The following is a 22,999-nucleotide window of genomic DNA, read 5'->3' as shown; positions in this document are numbered from 1 at the left end:
TTCGTCTTTGCACTGTAGTCAGTGATGTTTAAAAATAGTTATCTGTTAATATTACAGACAGTACCCACTGGGTACATCATTGGCTTCCTTTTGCTTTCAGGATAAAGACCAAAATGCTTCGTTTGGTCCACCAAACCCAAGGGGCTCCCCTGCCTTCTCCTTATCTGTCTCTTAAGACTGTCTCTCCTGTTCAGGTAGACTGGCCTTTTTGCAGATTTTTAAATGCACTGTGTTTGTTACTATCCCAGGGCTTCTTTCTGAAATATTCATTCCCTGCTGCCCACCTACTCAACTCCTTTGTATCCCTCAGATCTCAGCTGAGGGTGGTCCTCAGGGAGGCTGTCCCAACTCCCTCCCTCTGTCTCTCCCCATCTAAACGCCTTCCTTTGGCACATAAAACCCTGGTCCCTCCCTTCAAAGCGCCTGTCTCTGATTTTAGTTAATCACTTACTGACACTGGTGTTGTAGATCCCTAGAGTAAGGGTGAGTGTAAAATTCTCTCTCCCATTAGGCAATGAGGACAGGGGTTGCATTTGCATTTCCCATTTTAAATCCCAGTGCTTGGTACTCCTAAAAACTTTGCAAGATATCACACAGATCATGGAACTCAGTCTTCTGTTTAAAATCCCTAAAGCCTGTCAATCACACTTGGAATAAAATCCACACTCCTTATTAAGGGGCTCTCAAGATGAATTGATCCTACTTCTTTACTGACAGCTGTTTCTGTTCTTCCTCTCCCTTATAACATCCCTCTCTTTCTCAAACATGTCAGATTTATTCCTAAAGTCAGAGATTTTGTATTTGGTATTCCTGCCTCCTGGAATACTTCTTACCATATCTTCACACACACTTTTTCCCTTCTCAACTTTTAGGTGTCAACCATAAATTTTATCTATCTAAAGTAATTGGTTGATACCTTGCCCTTTTCCCCATGTATTTTCTCCATCAGGTCAATTTGAAATCTTTTTTTAAAATTTATCTTCTGTCTCCTAGAAGTTGCCTCTAAACTGCCTGAGAGCAGGTTGCCTTGTTGATAGCTGTATCCTCTGATTCTAGACCCAATCACATTATAGATCATCTGTAAATATTTATTCATTTAAGAGGGAATAAGTTATAAAACTATACTTAAAAGACATTGCTATGAGGTTTAGTCTGTCTTCTGAGTCATACTTTTTATTGGTGTATGTATTTTGTTGTCAGTATTCCACTTAAAAGTATTTACAATTTTCCTGCTCTAAGTGTTAAATTTTGCATAGCCTTAACTGTTAAAATATTGTGGGACACAGTTCTTTGCAACTACATCCTCCATTCCTATGGAACAGCTACTCTGCAGACTATTCATTTAAGTTATAAAGTTATGAAGCTTCATATTTGTAATCACAAATTCATGTGGAATAGAGTATATACTCATTTCTTCCTCTACTGTGCTTAATAAGTACTTGAGACAATTTTGCCTACTATAAGGTTTTACCTTCCTTGCTTCTCAAACTGTATTTTCCAGAGAGCTTAGGGTGCCAAACTGTGAAATTTACATTTGTAACCTAATATCATAACTTTTTTTTTTTTTCACGTGGAGGGTTTTAGGAATGGGATACACCATGGGTTAAAACTTCAGGCAAATTGTTAACCCAGAGGAGTATCTGGGCAGTACTGGAAGGAATGACATACCCTTACCACTATACTAGGGTTTCTCAACAAAGATACTACAGTATTTCAGGATGGATAGTTCTTTTTTTTTTTTCAAGGCACTGTTCTGGTCCTTGTAGGATATTTAGCAGCATCCTGGCTTCTACCCACCAGATGCCAGTATCCCCTTCCCTTCAATTACGACAGCCAGAAGGGGCTCCAGACCTTGCCAAATATGCCATGAAGGGACAAAACCACTACCAGTTCTATACAGATAAGAAATGTCACATGTTGGAATTCTAGAATTATCATTTTTTACAAGGTGGTTTGGTCCTAGAAATGCTGACTCAAAGCCTTTATTCTGGGCTTTCTACTCAATGCCATCCCTCTTTTCCTGGAAGCCATTCCAGAATTTTTATGTACCCGACTCTAGATCGTTGCTGACTTTCTTTCACTTTATTAGATTTCAAGCATATTTTCACCTGAGTTTTGAATGATAAGGGTAAGGCTGTGGGGCAACTCTAAACACAGCCTAAAACCCTCAGAATAGGAGTGGACCTGAAACCACAGGTATTTCATTGAAAAATCACTGAGAGAGGAAAAACACAAACCTTAAGCTTTTAGAAACAGGATTTCTAAGTAGAAATTGTAGTTTGTAGATAGCTGGGGTGATCCTAAAAGAGTTGAAGTTTGCATTTTTCTCTGCAGTTACAAATAATTTCACATGTTCATATTTCAGGACCTCCAGGATATACTGGCTATCCTGGCACCCAGGCTGGCTATCCAGTCCCGCCAGCTGGCTATTCAGGTGCTGGCCCAGTCGGCTTTCCTGTCCCATACCAACCAGTGACTAGTCAGCCAGGCGCACCTGCAGGGGTACCATGGATGCCAGCACCATCACCTCCATTAAACTGTCCACCCGGATTGGAATATTTGACTCAGGTAATTCAATGCATCAATGTGAGATTTAGTATTTGTCTGCCATTAGAAATCTGGTAGGTTAGTTTTCAGTAAATGAATTGTCTCTCTTGCACTCTCTGCACTAATTTAATTTACCACAATGAACTTGGGCAGCCTATAATATAAGAATTTTGCTCTGTTGGTGGGAATGTAAATTGGTCCAGCCACTATGGAGAACAGTATGGAGGTTCCTTAAAAAACTAAAAATAGAACTACCATACAACCCAGCAGTCCCACTACTGGGCATATACCCTGAGAAAACCATAATTCGAAAAGAGTCATGTACCACAATGTTCATTGCAGCACTATTTACAATAACCAGGATTTGAAAGCAACCTAAGTGTCCATCAACAGATGAATGGATAAAGAAGATGTGACACATACATACAATGGAATATTACTCAGCCATGAAAAGAAACAAAATTGAGTTATTTGTAGTGAGGTGGATGGACCTATAGTCTGTCATACAGAGTGAAGTAAGTCAGAAAGAGAAAAACAAATACCGTATGCTAACATATATATATGGAATCTAAAAAAAAAAAAAATATGGTTCTGACGAACCTAGGGGAAGGACAGGATAAAGACGCAGACGTAGAGAATGGACTTGAGGACACGGGGAGTGGGAAGGTTAAGTGAGAGAGTGGCATTGACATATACACACTACCAAATGTAAAATAGCTAGCTAGTGGGAAGCAGCTGCATAGCACAGGGAAATCATCTCGGTGCTTTGTGTCTACCTAGAGGGGTGGGATAGGGAGGGTGGGAGGGAGACGCGAGAGGGAGCAGATATGGGGATATATGTATACATATGGCTGCTTCACTTTGTTATATAGCAGAAACTAACACACCATTGTAAAGCAATTATACTCCAATAAAGATGTTTAAAAAAAAGAAGAATTTTGGTAGCTCCTAAGTTCTCTAAGAAATACCCTAAGCAGATTTTTTTTTAAATTAGGCCCTTACAAAATATTTGGGGAAGTTATCACCTACTATAAATGATGATATCAAAAGAAAGAAAAAATGTTTAGATTTGTAGAAAAAAGCTCTTTAAATGGATGAAAAGGTCTTAATATTTCTTAGGCCCTTCTGGAAGGAACATATTAACTTTAATTTTATATCTAGAAGTAATATAAACAATTATTAAATATGGATAAATGTTGATAATTGATTACATACATTCTTCTAAAATATAAGAACACTAATGTTAATTTGTTTGGCTTAATAACATATGGTTACAGCTTAATTTTTTTTATTATAATAGATAGATCAACTATTGATTCATCAGCAAATTGAACTTCTGGAAGGTATGTATTCATTGTATTTATCATACTTCTAGGAAGAGAGGACATTTATGCAGATAAAGGCATATCACCAACCACAGGTATAACACCTTCAGTGATGCTGGATATTAAAACTGGTTATTTACAAATGTCTCTCTTCGTGATAATGACTTGATAAGGATTATCAGCAGCTCATTTCTTGAATTAGGAGCCAAGTGGTAAAATACTATTATGCTGGACATCTCTCCTCATGATACAGACCCTACCTTAGAAGGAAACCAGTCAAAACTTACTGTTGTTCCCCCTTCTCTCTAGAAATCATTTCAGTGATTCTATCACTTTGCCTAACCTCTGTCCCTTCAACCGTTTTTTTCCCCCAGTTTGTGATGTCCTTGCAGTTGTCACAGAGCCACATGCAATAGTTCAGTTACCTTAGTAAATATATTTCCAAAGCAAGTGAACTCTGAATTTGGATGGATGGGGATGTTTTGAAAAATTGCATTACTGCCCAGTTTCTCTTGGGAGTTCAGAGGAACCCTATAAAACCCTTTTTTCCACGGGCTGTGGATTATCACCTTGGGCACAGGGACACTGCACTGGAGGGTGTTGACCAGCCGGCCAAGAGGCCTGACTTCCTAGAATGCCACTGGTGCTCCTATGAACGGGGCCTGACTCCTACAGCTGTTTCCTTAGGTCCAGCGCTCGTCAGGTGCAAAGTAAACTTAAGAAGCCACTAGATGTTTCAGGACTGCTGCCGGGGGAAAGGGAATCTGGGTAGATTCATGCACTACAGTATCTTCCTTATAGGTATAAAGAGGTCAGTGAAAACTCTAATAGATTTTAGAATATATCTATTAACTCTTTCTTCACATCTTTGCAAAGTTCTTTTCCACTGATAGAAATTATAATGTGAACTTACTACTGTAGAAATATGGTGGATATTTGGTTAGAATATATAATTGTTGCTTATTACACTTAAATTACTTGTAATGTACACTTAGATAGTTAGAATGTTCTCATTTTTATTAGTTTGTTTGTATTACATTTTCTCTGGAAAGGAACTCTTCATAGTATGATAATTTATATTCTTAACTTTTTTAATGATTCATTTTAGGGAATTTATTCTTGATATTATAAAAAACAAAAAAACAGACACTATACATTATATAGCACTCCATTTATAGTTTTAAGATTTATAAGTTTTATGTATATATTTGGAAATATGTATGTATTAATCATGAAATATAAATTTCAAATTTAGTAGTTATAAATTCTTCAGTTTTTTAAAGAAGGATGTCTAATTTTCTTTTCTTTTTGTCTCCAACTGAAAGTTTATATTTTAACATTATGAGCAGTATAAAGAAATAAAGATTACTCAGTTCATTTTTAGCACCTGAGACTATGACAGGCACTTATACATTTCCCAATTCAAAACTTAATAGGCAATAAAGACATAACCATAGAATTCTCTTGTTTTATTTGTTTTCATTTTTTAAGTAACTAGAAGGAAGCTTAGATTGTGTAAGCCCACTGATCTCATTACACAGATAAACAAGCTGAAGAATTTTCAGATTAAGCCACTTAATGAAACAGTTAGGTAATAGATCCCATTTCATGAATCAGTTTAATTTTTTCACATGAAATATTTGACTGGCCGATATTGAGGTAAAGTGTGGTTCTATTAAAGGCAGGGTCAGGGCCTGTCTGAGTCAGAGCAGAGATACTTAAGGGAGGTCCTGGTGATAAAATTTGTGAAGAACATCTCTATCTGACTAAAAGTCCATCTACACCAATATGAGAGAGTGATTTTTGTCTCTGTTTCTTTTAATTGCTCATTATGTTGGGGGCTTCTAATACCCTATGACCCACGTTAATCAGGGCTATGGACAAGTGGCACCATGAATTGCTCCCTCCTGGCTTTAAGCAAGGAGAGGTTTCCAAAGTGTGGTTCAATGTGGGAAGCCCTTTGGTAAGATACCACGTGGGTGTCAGATGTCAGCACATCTCTGTTTCCCCATGAAGAGATTAGCCCCTGCTAAGGTGCAGAGTTCATTTAGGATGCCAGTGGTCTAGATATCCTCCGACTTGCAGCCTTGGTTGCCAAGCACCTTTCCCCTTGTCTAATACCCATTTCCCACTTCTGAACAACCACTGCTGAGCTAAACAAGGGTGCCCTGGGCCCAGGGTGACGTTCTACCTCACCTTGCATTTTCACTCTCTCCCTCTTCACATGTGTGCATTGAGAGAAAGCCCTCTCACACCTTCCTCACACAGTGCAGAAAGAGAAGCCATGACTGTGGTTTATAAAACTAAATCTCAAGCCAATTTACTTAATATAATACTATACGGTGCATAAACATAGCAATCATCCTATATTCCCCTCCATAGCTGAATACATGAACAAGTAGACATTTTCTGCATTCACTTAAAAGGACTGTCGCCATCGGCAGCACTGCACCATCCTTCACAGCAAAGTCTCCCTTTCTGACATGGGTCTATGGAATTAGGAAGATACGAGTTGTTTTCTCTTTCATGTCTCATACAGGAATTCCTAATTTCTTTGTACTTTAATACCCTCTCATCCATTCCCTTTGCCTTTTTTTCTCTGTTTAGATCATCTCTAAACAACTTTTCTTTTCTTCCTCCTGTATTATATGAAGTATCATCTTAAAATGGTATAACTAGATATTGTAGTATCTTAGGATAGATTGATTATTCTCTTAACACAATAGTCATAGTGAATCCCTCTTTTATGTTTTTAGTCTTAACAGGTTTTGAAACTTGTAACAAGTATGAAATTAAGAACAGCCTTGGACAGAGAATTTACTTTGCAGCAGAGGACACTGATTGCTGTACCCGAAATTGCTGTGGGCCTTCTAGGCCTTTTACAATGAGGATTCTTGATAATACGGGCCGAGAAGTCATAACTCTGGAGAGACCACTAAGGTGTACCAGCTGTTGTTTTCCCTGCTGCCTGCAGGAGGTCAGTGAGCAATGACCAGGGTAATTTTTACAAATACTTTGCAAAGTAGTTCTGCAAGAATTTTCACCTTATTGGTGAATTTATATAATCACATGAGATTTAAAGGAAAAGTGGTCCACCAGCTATTGGTTTATGCTTGAGGGTAAATGGTAGGAAGGAAGGCAGGTGGAAAAGAGTGAGCAGTTAGCCCCATGTCCCTGAGCAGTGTGCCCCCTGGGGGTGAGATCAGGGATCTCAGAGACCAGACTTCTTGATATTCAGGGGGAGCTGAGAACGTAGGTCACCTTGGTCAAGTCCCTTACCTGAAATGACCGTGAGGGCCTGGCCAAAGCCAGAGGAGGGCCCAATAGAGAATATCGTCGAATGCCATCCCAGAGGCAAGTGGACAGAAGAGTGAGGAAAAGAACACATATGTTCAGTTCATCTCATTATTTTAGCCAACCTACAAGGAGCAAACCTAGGAGAGACCCCCTCTGAGAAATCTCAACTCCTGTGTTTTTCAGTTCTCCATTTGAAAAAAACAAGTAATATATTTGAGTCCCTGTAATAGGGGTATGTGAATTGTGAACACCTTCAGCTCCATAATGACCAGGTGTCTCTTTCATAGTACTTGACAGCCCTCTGATAAAGAACATGGATCTCAGGGGAGACTCCAGGGCACAGAGTGTTTATAGGAAGTTGGCCTTTGCTTGTATCTCCACTGGCCTGAGACCAGAGCTGCCTGGGTCACTCAGTCATCCACATGGGTAGCTGTGAGAGCAGGGCACACAAAGATACAAGCACATAGAGATTTGATGTCTAATACTGCTCTTATTTTGAAAGGATAACTGAAGTTGTTCATACTGAATTATTTTGTTTTCCATGTCACTTAGTTTAGATGTAATAATATTCATTGGAATAGCTGAGGGAAAACTGAGTGTGATGGAATATGCTCTATAATTTATAGAGCACATTAGCATACATTATACAATTGGTCTTAATAAAGAGATCTAGGAAGTCCTCAGTTACAGATAAACATGTTGAGATGCTGTCAAGGTCACCCAGCTAATGTTCAGAGCCAAGATTCCAGGCCCCATTTTCTTTCCATGCTAGCACTATTGCCAATCATATTTGAAAACTGCCCCAGTGATCAGGGCTCTGTCCATATACTTAAACCACTGTTTTTAAAGGAATTTGAGGAAATAGCTATTAATAATACAGACATTTTTTGTAAGTATGGAAATTTTAAAATATACAAGACCAGTAGAGCAGTGCTTCAGAATGGAGACAGTACATGCAGCCTCCCCGAGTTTGTGTCTCATCTCTTCCACTTTGCAGCTGGGGAATCTGATACAAGTTAATTAACCTCTCTGTTCCTCAGTTACTTCCTGTATAAACAGGGATAATAGTACCAACTTGGTAAGGATGTGGAGTGAGTTAAGTGGTGCTTAGAACAGTGTCTGACACTTAGAAAGTATTCAGTAAATGAGAGGTCTTATTAGACATTGTTATGATTACAGTTTATATATTCTTTTGCTTTTGTAGATAGAAATCCAAGCTCCTCCTGGTGTACCAGTAGGTTATGTTACTCAGACCTGGCACCCATGCCTGCCAAAGTTTACACTTCAAAATGAGAGGAGAGAGGATGTACTAAGACTTACTGGTCCATGTATTGTCTGCAGCTGTTGTGCAGATGTTGATTTTGAGGTAAGAGGTGTGGTAACATTTATGGGTTTTGCTTTCCTAGTATAAGAATAACATAAGCTGGGAGGATGTTACAAATATAGTAAATGAATATGTGTGTCCTGATATCTCAAGAGGGTCTCAGCGTCCTTCATATTTATCTTTGGTCAGAGAGATGGTTATTGCTCTGATTAAGCATCAGTGTTGATTGTGCTAAATGGAAAAAAGAGAAGCAGAGATTTGTAGTCAAATAAATATAAACAAAGCATCTAACATTGGTGGTTTTTGTATAGAAGTACTGTATGTTATCCATTTTAAGTGGAACATTAACCTTGTCATCAAAGTCTGATTGCCAAAGCATATGGTTCCTCCTTAGCATGAAACACAGGCTGCCAGTGCTCTAGGCCCTCTTCAAAATCTCTGACATCTTTGAGTTCCTACAAAAAGCCCAATTATGCAAAGAGAATTTTAACAAATATATGATGTACTACCCAATCATGCTTCTCTATGATCTCTCCTTTATCTTTGTATTAAATTCATTCATTAGAAATCACAATATATCTGTGTATTTACTACCTGGAGGAATTGCATCACAGCAGTTTTTCAACAAATGGGGCCCAGACTTATGGCCCAAATTATTTAGTTGCAAATGCTTAAAAGCTGAGAGATTATAAAACTTAATCTTGATACCATGATTCTCTTGTATAAGCATAAAATCTGGTAACCTGGACAATTTTCACAGAAGGGACAAAAATCTAAAACTGAGCAGGACTGCCCCCTTATGATAAATAAGTGGGAACTCTGCCACTGCTCCTGACTTGACAAGGTTTTCCACTATCCAGCTTCATTCTTTTATATTATCTGCCTGGCTCTGCTAGTCATATGATTTTTAATTCCTCTGTTATATAAAGATGGATCAGTCCTCTCATTGACTTCAGTGTAGACAGGCAATTCTAAGAAAAGTACATATGATGTAATTAGAGACTTTATAAAGACTCTTACAAAGAATGCATAGTGTGACGGGGGATATAAACTATGTATGTTTGAAGATTTTATAGGTTTGTGTATAATAATAGTTCTCTATGTAGGGGTTATCATTCCCATAAAAGATCCAGAGGATTGAAAGGTAATTGTTGTTTCAGGGAATATTAGTGGAAGTTTTGCTGACATATGCTTTATCTATGTAAAATAAGTAAAAATACTGGTGAAGTAAGTCATACTGGAGTGTGAAACTCTTATATTTAATGATAAGAAAGTTGGAAATCATTCAGCAACCCTTCTCAGTGGATATCTTAAAGCATCTATTATAGGCAATGAATTAACTTCTCTCCTGTGCATCTAGAATGGTGCTAACTAGATAACATCTTTGAGGGAATTGAGAAAATAGTACCTTGAATCACTTTCTATATACTAGATAATAGAAATTTTGAAAGCAGGAATTATCAGTATGAGGGACCATTATGGAACATGGAGAAGAGTCATTCTAAAGGAAAAAATAATTCAGAGGCATTTATAAGTGTACCCAGTGGTACTGATTCATAGATTTGATGTCAGTGGAGGAAGAAAGAAAATTTAGACATGATTCTAAAGTCTTATTGGTCTGATGTCTGATGTTTAAGAAGCTGAATGATGATGCCATTGACCAGGGTAAGAATCCTGAAGGAGAAACAGTTGATTTGTGGGAAGCTAATGATTTGTTTTTGAGTCATGTTGGTTTTTAGGTGTGTAAGGGAAAATGTTAGAGTTTCTGGCATACGGATGGTAGTTGAAGCCATGAGATTATCCCACGGGTGAGTAGAACTTCGACAAGTAGACTTTGTAACCCTTAGAGATAATGAGGGAATCTGTCTTATTCCAGGGCTATTAGGAGTAGGAAAAAAATATGCCTACATGAAACTGATATCCCAATCTAGCCCCCTCTATGATTTTGAGGTCTGAATTTATAACACCAGTATGGGGCTTCCCTGGTGGCGCAGTGGTTGAGAGTCCGCCTGCCGATGCAGAGGACACAGGTTCGTGCCCCGGTCTGGGAGGATCCCGCGTGCCACGGAGCGGCTGGGCCCGTGAGCCATGGCCACTGGGCCTGCACGTCCGGAGCCTGTGCTCCGCAGCAGGAGAGGCCACAGCAGTGAGAGGCCCATGTACTGCCAAAAAAAAACAAAAACAAAATTTATAACACCAGTATGATTCATGAATCTTAAGACATGGAAACTGATCTTGAGTGGTGATACACATGGGAGAACTGAATGCAAAAACATACTAGATGGAGATTGATCACTAAAGTCACCCTCTATCCCTACAGAACAAACCTGTCTCCACATGAGCAGATTCAAAAATTAACATACTGTTCTAGGAACTAATCTACCAAAACCAAACCGCATATAATAGAACAGTCTGTTATCAGTCATACAAAAAATACCTAAATAGACATTAAAGAGCCTAACAAAGAAACAAAAAGGGTCATAAGGGGAGGATGAAACAAATAATAAAGGCCAGGAGGATATAAAAACAAGCCAAATAGAACCTCCAGAAATGAGGAACAGTCATTGATAAAACCTCATTTGAAAGGATGAGCTACAGATTAGACACAGGTAAAGAGAGAGTTAGTGAACTGGATCACCCATATTAGGAATATAAAGAGGAGGTTGGTGGGCAAAAGATATAAACTTGAAGGGACATGGAAGCTAGAATAAACTACTGCATATGCCAAAGAGGAGTTAAATAAAAAGAGGAGACAGAATGTTTTGATATAATATTCAAAGAGATACATAGCTAAGAATCTTGCAGACTTGATGCCATTGGTTCTCAGATTCAGAAATTGCAAGGAGTTCTGGTAAGAAAAAGAAATAACACCCAGATACAGCTTAGATAAACTGCAAACTGCAAACTAAAATAGGAAATCTAAAATCATCAAATGGGAGTGGGGAAGATTATTTCTAATACGTAATTCTCTGACCATTAGGGATTATGAACATTTCTCTAAGTTTACTAGCTACTTGTATTTGCTCTTTGAATTATCTTTTAATATCGGTTGCCTGTATTTTCTATTGGGTTGTTTTTTTCTTGTCAATTCATAAATGTAGTTTGTGTGTTGAAGACATTGACCCTGCATCTGTATTTCTGTCCTCTGATCTGCAAATATTTTCCACAAATCTACCCCTTTTGTACTTTGTTTTATAAATATATCTCAGTTGGCTGGACAACTGTGTCATCACAATTTATTAAGTAAACTTTTCATTTCTTGCTAAGCTGAAATGACATACATTAAATTTCCACAAGCAATTTCTAGATTCATTCTTCTATTGCATTGTTACCACTTTTCTTACAGTGGTGCCTTATAATTCAATTATGGTAACAGTGATGGATCCTGTATTTAGTCATAGCCACACAGTCACTAATCATTCTATTTTATCATATTTTCTTGCTATTGTCAGATGTTTCCTTTCATGTGAACCTTAAGCTCATTTCATTAAATTTTTCAGAAGTTAGAATCCAATTAGTATTGTATTGTCTATGATTTTTTTAAAACTAATATATTTATGATGCTAAACATGTCTCATCCCAAAAGTGTAATATATTTTAATTCATTTATATCTAATTTTATACTCTTCATAAGACCATATAGAACTTCTATCTCTTTTTTTAAATTTTTGTAAGTAATTTATAGGCATTATCACTACTAATCAGGAATATTTCTATTTGTAGGTACTTATTGTTAATATTGAAAAAAGCTATTTATTTTTGTTTACCTCTTATTCAGCCTTGTGACTATATTCTAGTATTTAATTTGGAAGGCATTTTTGCTATATTTACTTGGTTTATCTAGGTATAAAATCATATAGCAAATGAAATCATGGAAGCTCTTCTAATTTGCCAATTAACTTATTTTCTTTTCCAGCCTACTTCTTACAGCAAAACTGAATAATATTTGCCAATTTTGTGTATACCTACTAAGTTGATGATTTCAATTGAAATAGCAGCAAATGTTTCATGATTTAGAAAGATACTGGCTATTTTTCATAGTATTTTTCTATTCCTCTTTTACCTAGAGCAAGAATCAACATACTTTTTTTTTTTTTTTTTTTTTTTGGTAAAGGAAGAGATAGAAAACATTTTAGAGTTTTGGGCCATATGGTCATTGTTACAACTACTCAGGTCTGCCATTTTAGCATGAAAGTAGTCATACACAATACACAAATATTGGGTGTAACTGTGTCCGAATAAAACTTACAAAAACAGGGTGCAGACTAAATTTGGCTCATTGACCCTTGCCTGCTGACCCTGACCTAGATTTTTATTAAGAATTGATACTTAACTTTCTAAACAGCAGAGCATCATAACAGTCATGAATACAGACTCTGGAGAAGAACACCTGGGTTTGAAATCCATTTCCATGACTTCTTATTTGTGTGAACTTGGACAAGTGACTCACCTCTCTTTGCTTTGGTTTATTCATATGAAAATTGTGTGTAATAATACTATATATCCTATAGAGAAATCATGAGCAAAAAATTACCTAAGACTTGTAAAGCATTTATATGCCTAGCATATACTAAATGTTATATAAATGCTTAATTAGTAAGTAAATAAAATACCTTTTCAGGACGTATGGATACACTCATATTTTTGAATTATATGATTTTTTTAGTATTTTTTATACTTTATTATAGTATTTTTTATACTGGGCTCTGTGTGCTAATGTACTATTTGGATTTTTGTATTTATATTTATGTTGTGAGATGAACCTATAGATTTCTTTTTAGAATACCTTTATCAATTATTTGTATTAAATTTATAGGTTTATAAATTTAATAGTAATATAATACCAGTTTATTACTTCCAGAAGTTGCAATCATTTTATTATGTAGATTTTCTGTTTTTAAAATATTTTCTAGAATTTAGCTAAAAATTATCTAGTCCTGTTGACTTTTCAGGTGTAGATCCTTATTCACTTTTCTGTTCCTTTCCTTTAAAACATTATATGTCTACCTCTTACATAAATTTTTGGTGAATTTTTAAATTTCTTGCTATACTAATCAAAATGGGGAAGTGTTAATATCTGGTAAGTGTAGTAGTAGGATTATGATGGCTGATTATCTTTTGTATATTTTGTTAAAATTTTTTTTCAAAAATTAAAAATAATTGAATTAAAAAATAAAATATAAGGTTTTATTACTAGCTTCAAATCCCTACATGACAGCTATGAGCAGATAAAACATGAAGGTCTGCAATAGGGAATTTGTGTTAGTTTGTTTTGCCACAGGAGCGTAACAAATAATCCTTAAAGCTCAGTGGCTTAAGAAAACATGCTTATGGGTCTGAAGGTCAAATGATATACCTAGGCTCAGACAGATGGCTCTGATTTAGGCTGCCAGTTGGTCTCAGGTCTGCTCCAGGTATGTTCATCCTGGAGCTTCAGCAACAGCAGCTGCCTGGATCATGCTTTCTAGTGGCTGATCACTGGAGAGCAAGACCAAGGCAAAACCACTCAGCCATGTTTAAGGTCTCTGCTGGTGTCACATCCACTAACACTCCACTGGTCAAACAAGGCACAAGGCCAAGCCTAATTTCAATGTGCAGGAAAGTATACTGGGCTTACAGAGGGAGGGGACTGAAATGACTATTTGATGAACAGTAATCCATGCTATCACAGTTTTTTTCATATTAGAGGTTTCAAGTTTTTAAAGAACTTAACCACCCACATCCAAATAAAATGAGTCAACTGTTTCTAATTTGCCCACATTTATGTAGCTGTCCCAACCTAAGCTAGGTCTTCAGAGGTTGTTGCCAGCACGTGTGGTACCTTGTGCCTATTTGAAAAGGACACTTCTCTTACTGGTTTGACACAACTCTGCCTATATATACCCTGGCAAGTGTGGACTACATTCAGCCTCCACATGCCTACTTGGCGGGGTGCATTTCTCTGGCTATAAGCTGTTCAACTCTTTATCGTGGCCCTGAGCTTTCCTCAGGCAGAACTGTAAAATTAGAAGAACTTTACTTTGGAGCTTTTTTTGTTCCATACACATTTCCTCTTTTGTTGTTCATCCTCCTCCTGTTGTCGAGTCGTACCCCAGCCTTTGACCTGAGGCATCTCATCAAGTTACTATTGGTTACTTACCTTCACTCAAAACTGCCAGTCCTTTTTACCAGGCTCTTGGCATTTCATGTTTTCCTACTGACAGTGGGTGATAATGGGGCCTCCCATCACCTTCAAAACTGCCTATATCAACTCTCTGTGCTTGTGTTAAAGCAGAAGTCAGATAGGAGTTTCACTTACTACCTTCCTGATGGCTTCTAGAAATTTCATCAAAGAAATATTTCCTGCTTAAATTTTATTTTGGCTCAATTCAACTAACTTATTACTGTATGTCTTAATGGAGAATAGAAAATGTTAAATATTTCAGCTAAACTACTTTCATATTAGTTCTCTGTACCAAAGAAACAGTTTTTTTTAAATGAATCTATAAATGGATATAGGAATCTACATGCATGTAATGAGTGATACAATGTTCATAGTTATGAATGGCATATAATTTTAATATAATATTTGTTTTATTTTACTCCTACTTGGAAAGCAGCTTTATTATTAGTTTTCTAGAATTCTTTGTCTTTTTTTAAAATTAGATTAAATCTCTTGACGATAGATATGTGGTTGGCAAGATTTCCAAGCAGTGGACTGGCCTTGTGAGAGAGTTATTTACAGATGTCGATAACTTTGGCATCCAGTTCCCTTTAGACCTTGATGTGAAAATGAAAGCTGTGATGCTCGGCGCATGTTTCCTCATTGTAAGTTTATTCTTGCTAATCTGGGGTATAGATGGTTTCTCTAGGATCATTCTGAAATAATTTGGTACATTTTACATTTTTAAATGGCCTTAAATTTGTAGGTTTTATTGAAAGTGGTCCTATTTAATTTTAGCTTTGAAATTCCATTTTCTTCTGCTACTCTGGGTTCACAAATGACTAGCTTCTCTCTGGAGGGTCTATGCAGTTTCACATTGTAACAAGAGGATCTTATATATTAAGGAGAGGCTCTGGTTTTAGTAAAAAAAAAAAAAAAAAAAAAAATTGGTGATTTGGAAAAGAGTCTGAATCTTCCAGTGTGTTTAAATGGAATAAGTCTCAGTGAAACAAAGAGATTTCTGCCTGATTCATTATTAAATGAAACCATCTAATACAGAAATACAAATTGTAGTAAGAATCTACATTCAATCAAGCCTTAGACAGAACTACCAATTAAGAGGAAATATATGAGATACAGCAATGACTTTGAACTTGTCTTCACATTAAATTACCTAGGGAGCTTTTAGTAGTAGGCCATATTCCAGTTTAACTAAATCAGAAGCTCAGAATTAAAAGTTTGTGTAGCTCCTCAGATGATTCCATATACAGCCGATGTCAAGGACTCCTGGGACAGAGCAGTGGTTTTCAACCTTAGCTGCATGGTAGAAACACCTGGGTAGCTTTCGCACTCCCTGTGTCAAGACTATGTACCCAGATCTAGTAAACCAAATCCTGAGGTGGATCCAAGCCTTCAGGCTGTTCGAGCTATCATATGATTCCAAAGCAAGCAAGGTTTGGAGTCACTAGATTAATACCTTAAATATTGGCATATGGATGCAATCAGAAAAAAAATAAAAAGTAAAAGAACATACAGAAAAAGGATCCAGTTACTTCAACAAATAAATATCAGGAAAATAAAATAAAAAGAGAGAAACATCAGCTTAATGTAGTTTGTAGACCATGTTTGGAAACTGATTTAAACAAACCAATATAAAAAGACATTTACAAGACACTCAGGGAAATGTGAACATTGGCAATTTGATATTAATGAATTATTAAGGTTTTTAAAAAAAATATGATGTTATTGTGGTTATACAAAAACAGTCCATTTTCTTCAAGGGCACATACTGAATTATTTTCGGTATAAAATGATATGGTATCACAGATTTGCTTTTAAATAATGGGGGTGAGGGAAAAGGGACACAGCAGATGGAGTAACTGGTGAACCAAGCTGGGTGAGTGGTCATTGGGACTTTATTATACTATTCTATCTACTTTGGGACAGGCTCAGTATTTTCTATATAAACTTTTAAATATAACCACAGTTCTATCTAAAAACTATGTTTTCAGTAAGTGTTTATTTCACATGAGAAGAAAATTTTAACCTTAACTTGGGGAACTGTTTAACCAAAGGTTTACACACCATAACCAAAGATACGGTGTGTACAGGGTGGAGAGAGTAGTCTGGGGTGTTTGGATAGGTGAGAAATGGGATTGGGGTGGTGGTGGTGCGGTTATCAGGAAGTGAATATGGGGTAGATTGGGCAGTCTTCCCAATCTTATAGACCTTGGGAAGATACTGAAAATTGTTTAGTTAACTGGTTAATTTTAAGCTATGTATAAATAAAAGAGTTATAAACCCAAATTTTAGAAAGATAAATCCTGGTGACTGTGTACCAAATGGATTGAAGAGAGGTGAAATTGTAATAGTGTAATTGCAAGTGAATGGTGATAAAGATTCAATTATTTCTTTGTAAAGAGAAAAAGGAAAATGATAGATGTGAGAGAGGTACAATCCACAGGATCTGACGGAAGTTGTAGGGGAGAGGGTCTGGTTAGAAATTGATGGAGTAAGACAAGCTGAGGAACACAGTGGACAACAAGTTTGGAAGAGAAATCGTAAAACTGGGCCAAAAAATTCTAAGATGTTATTCTAACTCTAAGATGGCTGTCATTCTCCAGAAACAATCTAAAAATTGTACATGGAACTCCAGTCACAACACAAGTTATATTACTAGAGAAGGAGTACAAAAAGTTGAGGAACAAAGATTGAAAGAGGAACATTCTAAGAGGCATGAAAAAAGTGAAATTTAGAAAAATTACCAGAGGATTAATTAAGTTCATACAGGTATCAATAAGTGAATAGAATTACAGGACTTAATTGCCATTAAAATGGAAAGCTGAAGCTATCAACCTTTCCCAGATCTACCTATTAGTTGATTTTTCTTGTTTAGCAGATACGTTATTGTGTTTCATCAGATCCCTTAGCATTTATGCATCTGAGAGCTGATCTCTGTTTTGTTGCTGAAAACCCATTTCCGTATTTTGTTTTTATCTAGGACTTCATGTTTTTTGAAATGACTAGAAATGAACAGAGAGCAGGAGTGTGGTAATGCATTCATTGACATCTCCTCAGAAAATCTGAAGTCCCTATATCGATTGGGACTATGTAAAAGAAAAACTGGTGGATTTTTCTCTTAATGTAAATGACTTATTGTAGCATATGTGAATTACACTGTGTTGCCTAAAGCTCCAGATATATGATTTTACTTTTCAAATTAAAGAGTTTATTTTTAATATCACTTACTTATAAATGTTTTTATACATTTTCTTTTATACATTTTCTGTTCCATTGTGTATTTTGGAGAAAGGATATAGAAATTTTTACATTTAAACATAACTTCCTATGATTAATTACTTTGAACTACAGTCTCTGCTTTATTTTCAATTTGTATTGCAAAATTAATTAAGGACTTTTTAAAGTAATTTTAATGTAAACTTACACATTATTTTATTAAATCTAGTTACAATTTATTTCATATGTAACAACTGTTATTTTGCAAATACGTATATTCAAAAGAATTCAAAGTGAACATAATTTCAGTGTTTTTTTACAATTACATTCAAATAATACTCAATATTCATATGTCAAGGGAAAGTAAAATTATTTTTTTGATCAGAAAATCACACTACGTTTAACTTCTCCTATAAGCTAATCTGCAACTATAAATAACATTTTCATTTTGACAAGACTATAAATTACCAATTTTTGATAATGATTTTTCGTGAAAAAAGAATGATTCTGTCCCCAAGAAAGACACATTTAAAGACTCACTCACTCTAAAACTGGGATATTGTTATAATTTTTGAAGTAATTATTTATATATGGAATGGTTAGCTCCTGTTCTGTATTCTGTCATTCATGGAACATAATAGTTTTCAGATCACTCAGGTGTTAATTAAATAGAACATATATATTCTGAGTATAAATGTCTACAATGGTCTATTAGATTATTTTTACCAACAATCAAATAACTAAAATAAAAAATTGCTGATATATTTCTTTGCATATTTGATTTTTGTTTTTAAACAAACTGTGAACAGTCAACTCACATGATATTCTGAACTTTACACATTTACCTCCCCTTCCCTTTCGAATCTCCTTTAAAAGAGCAAAAGGATATGATAATCTTTAGCAAAATATATACCTGTGCTGGAAACTAAGTTTTCTTCCTGTCAGAAAGTTAAAGGAATTTTTATACCCTGTTTTGTAGGGAAAACTGAATCAAGTGAGAGGAGATGTCCAACCCACAATTTACCTCATGGAAAGGAAAAGTGTGTTTAGGAAATAAGAACTTAGGGGAGAGATTCCCTTTCATCCTCAGCAGAACTCCAACACCATCAGCTCCTAATGTTGAGAACACTGGGATGGCAGGAAGCTGCAGAAAAGGTGATGTCCAGACCGCCTTTCATTAGCCTAAATAATTCACCAGATGCCAGATTCCTATGATGAGGTGTAACCGAGGCATTCACATTCAGTTTATAGTTGGTACAGACAGCATGCCAGTTAAGGCGAGGTACTTGCACAGCTGGACCTAGTGGCATTAGCTATGCCAGTTAGAGAAGGGAGGGTTTTCCAAGCCCACTGTCAGGTACCACAACCAACCCAAAATGAGGCTAAGAGACTGACATTAACCCCGTGACAGCTACATCTTGCTTTCACTTCCCCCTCCTCCTCCCAATCTCCCCTACTCCTACTCCTTCTTTGCATAGGACTCAAGATCTCCGGTTAAGCAAAGTAAAACTGCAACTTATCTGAACAGCTCCTTCCTTCTTCAACTATGCAAAGAAGATCTGAGCAGAAACCCACACACTATCAGCAGAATCTATTTAAGTTCAAATACTAGAAAAATGTGCTCTCATTAAATATTTACAAAGGAAAGACTCATCATACATGGAAAATGAGAAATTTAAGTGAGAAAAATATCAGGACTTGAAACAAATGTCTTCATTTGTAATCTCAATGAGATTTGAGGAAATGTTGCATATTTATTTCTGGAACTGTTGCATATTTATTTCTGGAACAGGCAGTAGAGAAAAAGGAACATTCTGGGCTTCCCTGGTGGCCCAGTGGTTGAGAGTCTGCCTGCTGATGCAGGGGACACGGGTTCGTGCCCCGGTCCAGGAAGATCCCACATGCCCGCGGAGCGGCTGGGCCCGTGAGCCATGGCCGCTGAGCCTGCGCGTCCGGAGCCTGTGCTCCACAATGGGAGAGACCACAACGGTGAGAGGCCCGCGTAAAAAAAAAGGAACATTCTGATGACGCAAAATTTTAATAAAGTCGAAAAGTATGATAACCACACTTTAAAGTATGATGGTGGCACTGGTATGGTAGATTGATTTAGGTAGAAAAATAACACAATAAGATAAAAGAGATTTTTAAAAATTCTCCCAGAAGTCAGATAAACACAAAGTATAGAGAGGAAAAGGTGATTCCTGAGGAACAGATACATTCACTTCATGTTATGCACAACAGAAATTCCACAAGCAGAAATTAGATGAGGTCAAGAGAACACTTTATTTCCAAACAGGCTGTCATTGCTAGGTGAATGGATTTATCACATACCAGACAAAATTAATGAAAATGACCCATTTCTTTGTTACTTTTGAAGAATAATTTCACCATATACAGAATTCTGGGTGGTTGCGTTTTTTCTCTCACTCTAAATATTTCACTCCACTCTCCTCTTGCTTGCGTGGTTTCCAAACAGAAGTCAGGTATTATCTTTGTTCTTCTATAGGTATGGTGCTTTTTCCTCTGTCTCCTTTCACAATTTTTTTTTATCTTTGATTTTATGTAGCTTGAAAATAATATGCCTAGTGTAGGTTTTTTCATTTTTTTCCTGCCTCATGTTTGCTAAGCTTTCTGAACCTGTGGGTAGGTGCCTGACAATATGAGGAAATTCTCAGTCATTATTGTTTCAAACATTTCTTCTGTTTGTTCCTCTCTTTCTCTTCCTTCTGGTATTCACATTACATTTATGTTACACGTTTGTATTTGTCCCATAGTCCCTGAATATTCTGTTCTGTTTTTTTTCAGTTTTTGTTCTATTTGCTTTTCAGTTTTGGAGGTTTCTATTGAGACATCCTCCTCAGAGATTCTTCAGTTGTGTCTAGCCTACTAATAAGCCCATCAAAGGCATTCTCCATTTCTGTCACAATGTTTTTTATCTATAGCATTTCCTTTTGGTTCCTTCTTAGGATTTCCATCGCTTTGTTACATTGCCCATCTATTTTTGCATGCTATTTTGTCCCTTAGAGACCTTAGCATATTAATCACGGTTGTTTTAAATTCCCAGTCTGGTAATTCCAACACCCCTTCCATGTCTATTTCTGATGCCTGTCTCTTCAAATTGTGTGGGTTTTGGCGGGGGGGGCGGGGGGGGGGGCGGGGGGCGGGCGGTGGTGGTGATGGTTTTTTTTTTTTTAATTATTTATTTATTTATTTTGTGGTATGTGGGCCTCTCACTGTTGTGGCCTCTCCCGTTGCGGAGCACAGGCTCCGGACGTGCGGGCTCAGCGGCCATGGCTCACGGGCCCAGCCGCTCCGTGGCATGTGGGATCTTCCCGGACCGGGGCACGAACCCGTGTCCCCTGCATCAGCGGACTCTCAACCACTGTGCCACCAGGGAAGCGGACTCTCAACCACTGTGCCACCAGGGAAGCCCTCAAATTGTGTTTTTTGACTTTTGGTATTCCCTGTAATTTTTTCCTGATAGCTGGGCATGATATATGGGATAAAAGGAATGCTGTAAATAGGGCTTTTCATAATGTAGTGGTGAGATGTAGGGGAGTGGGAAGTGTTCTGTACTCTGATGATTACATCTCAGTCTTTTACTGAGCTTTCCCTTCTGGACTGGGAACTACACAAGTGTTTTTTCAGTATTTTTTTTCTCCCCTCTTTGATGGAACAGGATGGCTATAGTGGGCTGGAGTTGGGTATTTCCCTTCTATATCACATGTAAGGCTAGAGCTGACCGGAGTTGGGTATTTCCTCTCCACCAGGTCATTTAGGCTGTGGTTAAGTACTTTTTCCTGAGGGCAGACCTTGTTAAGAACAGAGTGCTCTGGTGTGTTTCAAAATGATAACTCTTCCCCTCCCATGCAGGAAGCACAAGGGGATTTTATCTTTTTAATTTACTGTGAGAACTTGATTGAGCTTCTGAGGGAGAATCTCACAAAATTGTGTCCCCCATCTCCCCACACCCACCAATGACAGGGTCCTTGTAGAGTTTCTAACTCACTGACTTGTGCACACTGAGTGTCAGTACATTAATACATTTTCCTTTTCTGGCACTGGTTCTGTGGTGGTTTCCGCTCCTGAGCCTTAGCTCCAGTAAGCCGTGACTTCCTGTGTTCACCTGTCTCTCCAACCTTGGGGACAGCAGTTGGCCTTGTGTCCTCACTTCTGTTACAGATCCTAGAAGAGCTGTTAACTTCTCACTCAGTTCAGCTTTTTACTTGTTAGGATGGAGAGGCGACTTCCAAGCTCCTTACCTGTGGAACTAGAGTCAGAAGTGGCTCTTCATTTTTTTAATGTCAAAATTGGTGCTACATCAAAATTCTTCTCTGATTTTCGTTCGGTCTGTATTTCTTCTTTTCATGCCATAAATAAAATGGTAATTTTATTATGAATATGAGCACATTTTACCCTATATTATAGCTATGTATCTTCTGTTTATGATTTATTTTCTTTACTGCAGTGTGTACTCCTTCTGGGCAGACTCTGCCTCAAAATCATTTTTGTACCTATCCCCAATGATGCCAAAACACTGTGACTTGCATATAGTTAATTTCAATAAATATTTCTCTTCTTGTTGTGGAACAAATGAAAATTTTAAACAGATACATGTAACATCTCAGACTTGACTGAAAATCATGAAAAATTTTGAAATGGAGAGATATCAACATTTCATGTAAAAGGAGAACAGGAGTTTATTTAATGACAAACCCAAGAAACCTCCAAAAAAAACTACAGTTTTTAAGGATGAACTGACATTAATATAATGTGCACAACAAGATTGGTAGCTATGGCACTGGATGTGTCTATAATCCTCATCCTGGGGGTTATAAATACTATAATAATACTATAATAAGAGTATCCAAACTCTTAGAACTCTGGCACCTGAGAAAATATGATTAAAAGGATGAAGAGTGTGGAAACCATGTTCTTTGAAGAATGACTAATGGTATACAGCCTCAAGAAGGGAAAATGTGGGTGCTGAACTATGGAAGTGGGATAAGTTTATTCTTAACTGCTCTGTAATGCCCCAGATTTCTCAGCTATAAAACTGATACAATAATTGTATAATCCTCATAGAGTTGTTGTGAGAGTTAAGTCACTACATGTTAAGCTCTTAAA

At 37.0% G+C, this 22,999-nt stretch overlaps 1 protein-coding gene across 5 annotated transcripts in view; it reads left to right on the top strand.

The window, feature by feature from the left end:
- Positions 1-18,636, top strand: part of PLSCR1 (phospholipid scramblase 1) — a 29,950-nt gene extending 11,314 nt beyond the window's left edge. The window contains exons 4-9 of one of the 5 annotated variants that reach the window (XM_065875779.1): positions 2,366-2,568; positions 3,848-3,890; positions 6,629-6,849; positions 8,374-8,535; positions 15,139-15,300; positions 17,637-18,636. In XM_065875779.1, coding sequence (XP_065731851.1) covers positions 2,366-2,568; positions 3,848-3,890; positions 6,629-6,849; positions 8,374-8,535; positions 15,139-15,300; positions 17,637-17,690 — 845 coding nt within the window. In that variant the 3' untranslated portion in view covers positions 17,691-18,636. The remainder of the gene's footprint in view (positions 1-2,365; positions 2,569-3,847; positions 3,891-6,628; positions 6,850-8,373; positions 8,536-15,138; positions 15,301-17,636) is intronic. The other 4 variants (XM_065875778.1, XM_065875780.1, XM_065875782.1 and 1 more) reach the window with 4 other exon arrangements.
- Positions 18,637-22,999: the final 4,363 nt, after the last annotated feature.

The sequence above is a fragment of the Phocoena phocoena genome, chromosome 4, assembly GCF_963924675.1.
Source record: "Phocoena phocoena chromosome 4, mPhoPho1.1, whole genome shotgun sequence".
Classification (NCBI taxonomy): domain Eukaryota; kingdom Metazoa; phylum Chordata; class Mammalia; order Artiodactyla; family Phocoenidae; genus Phocoena; species Phocoena phocoena.
The sequence above is the reverse complement of the archived record's forward strand: the minus strand, read 5'-3'. Positions and strand labels throughout refer to the sequence as shown.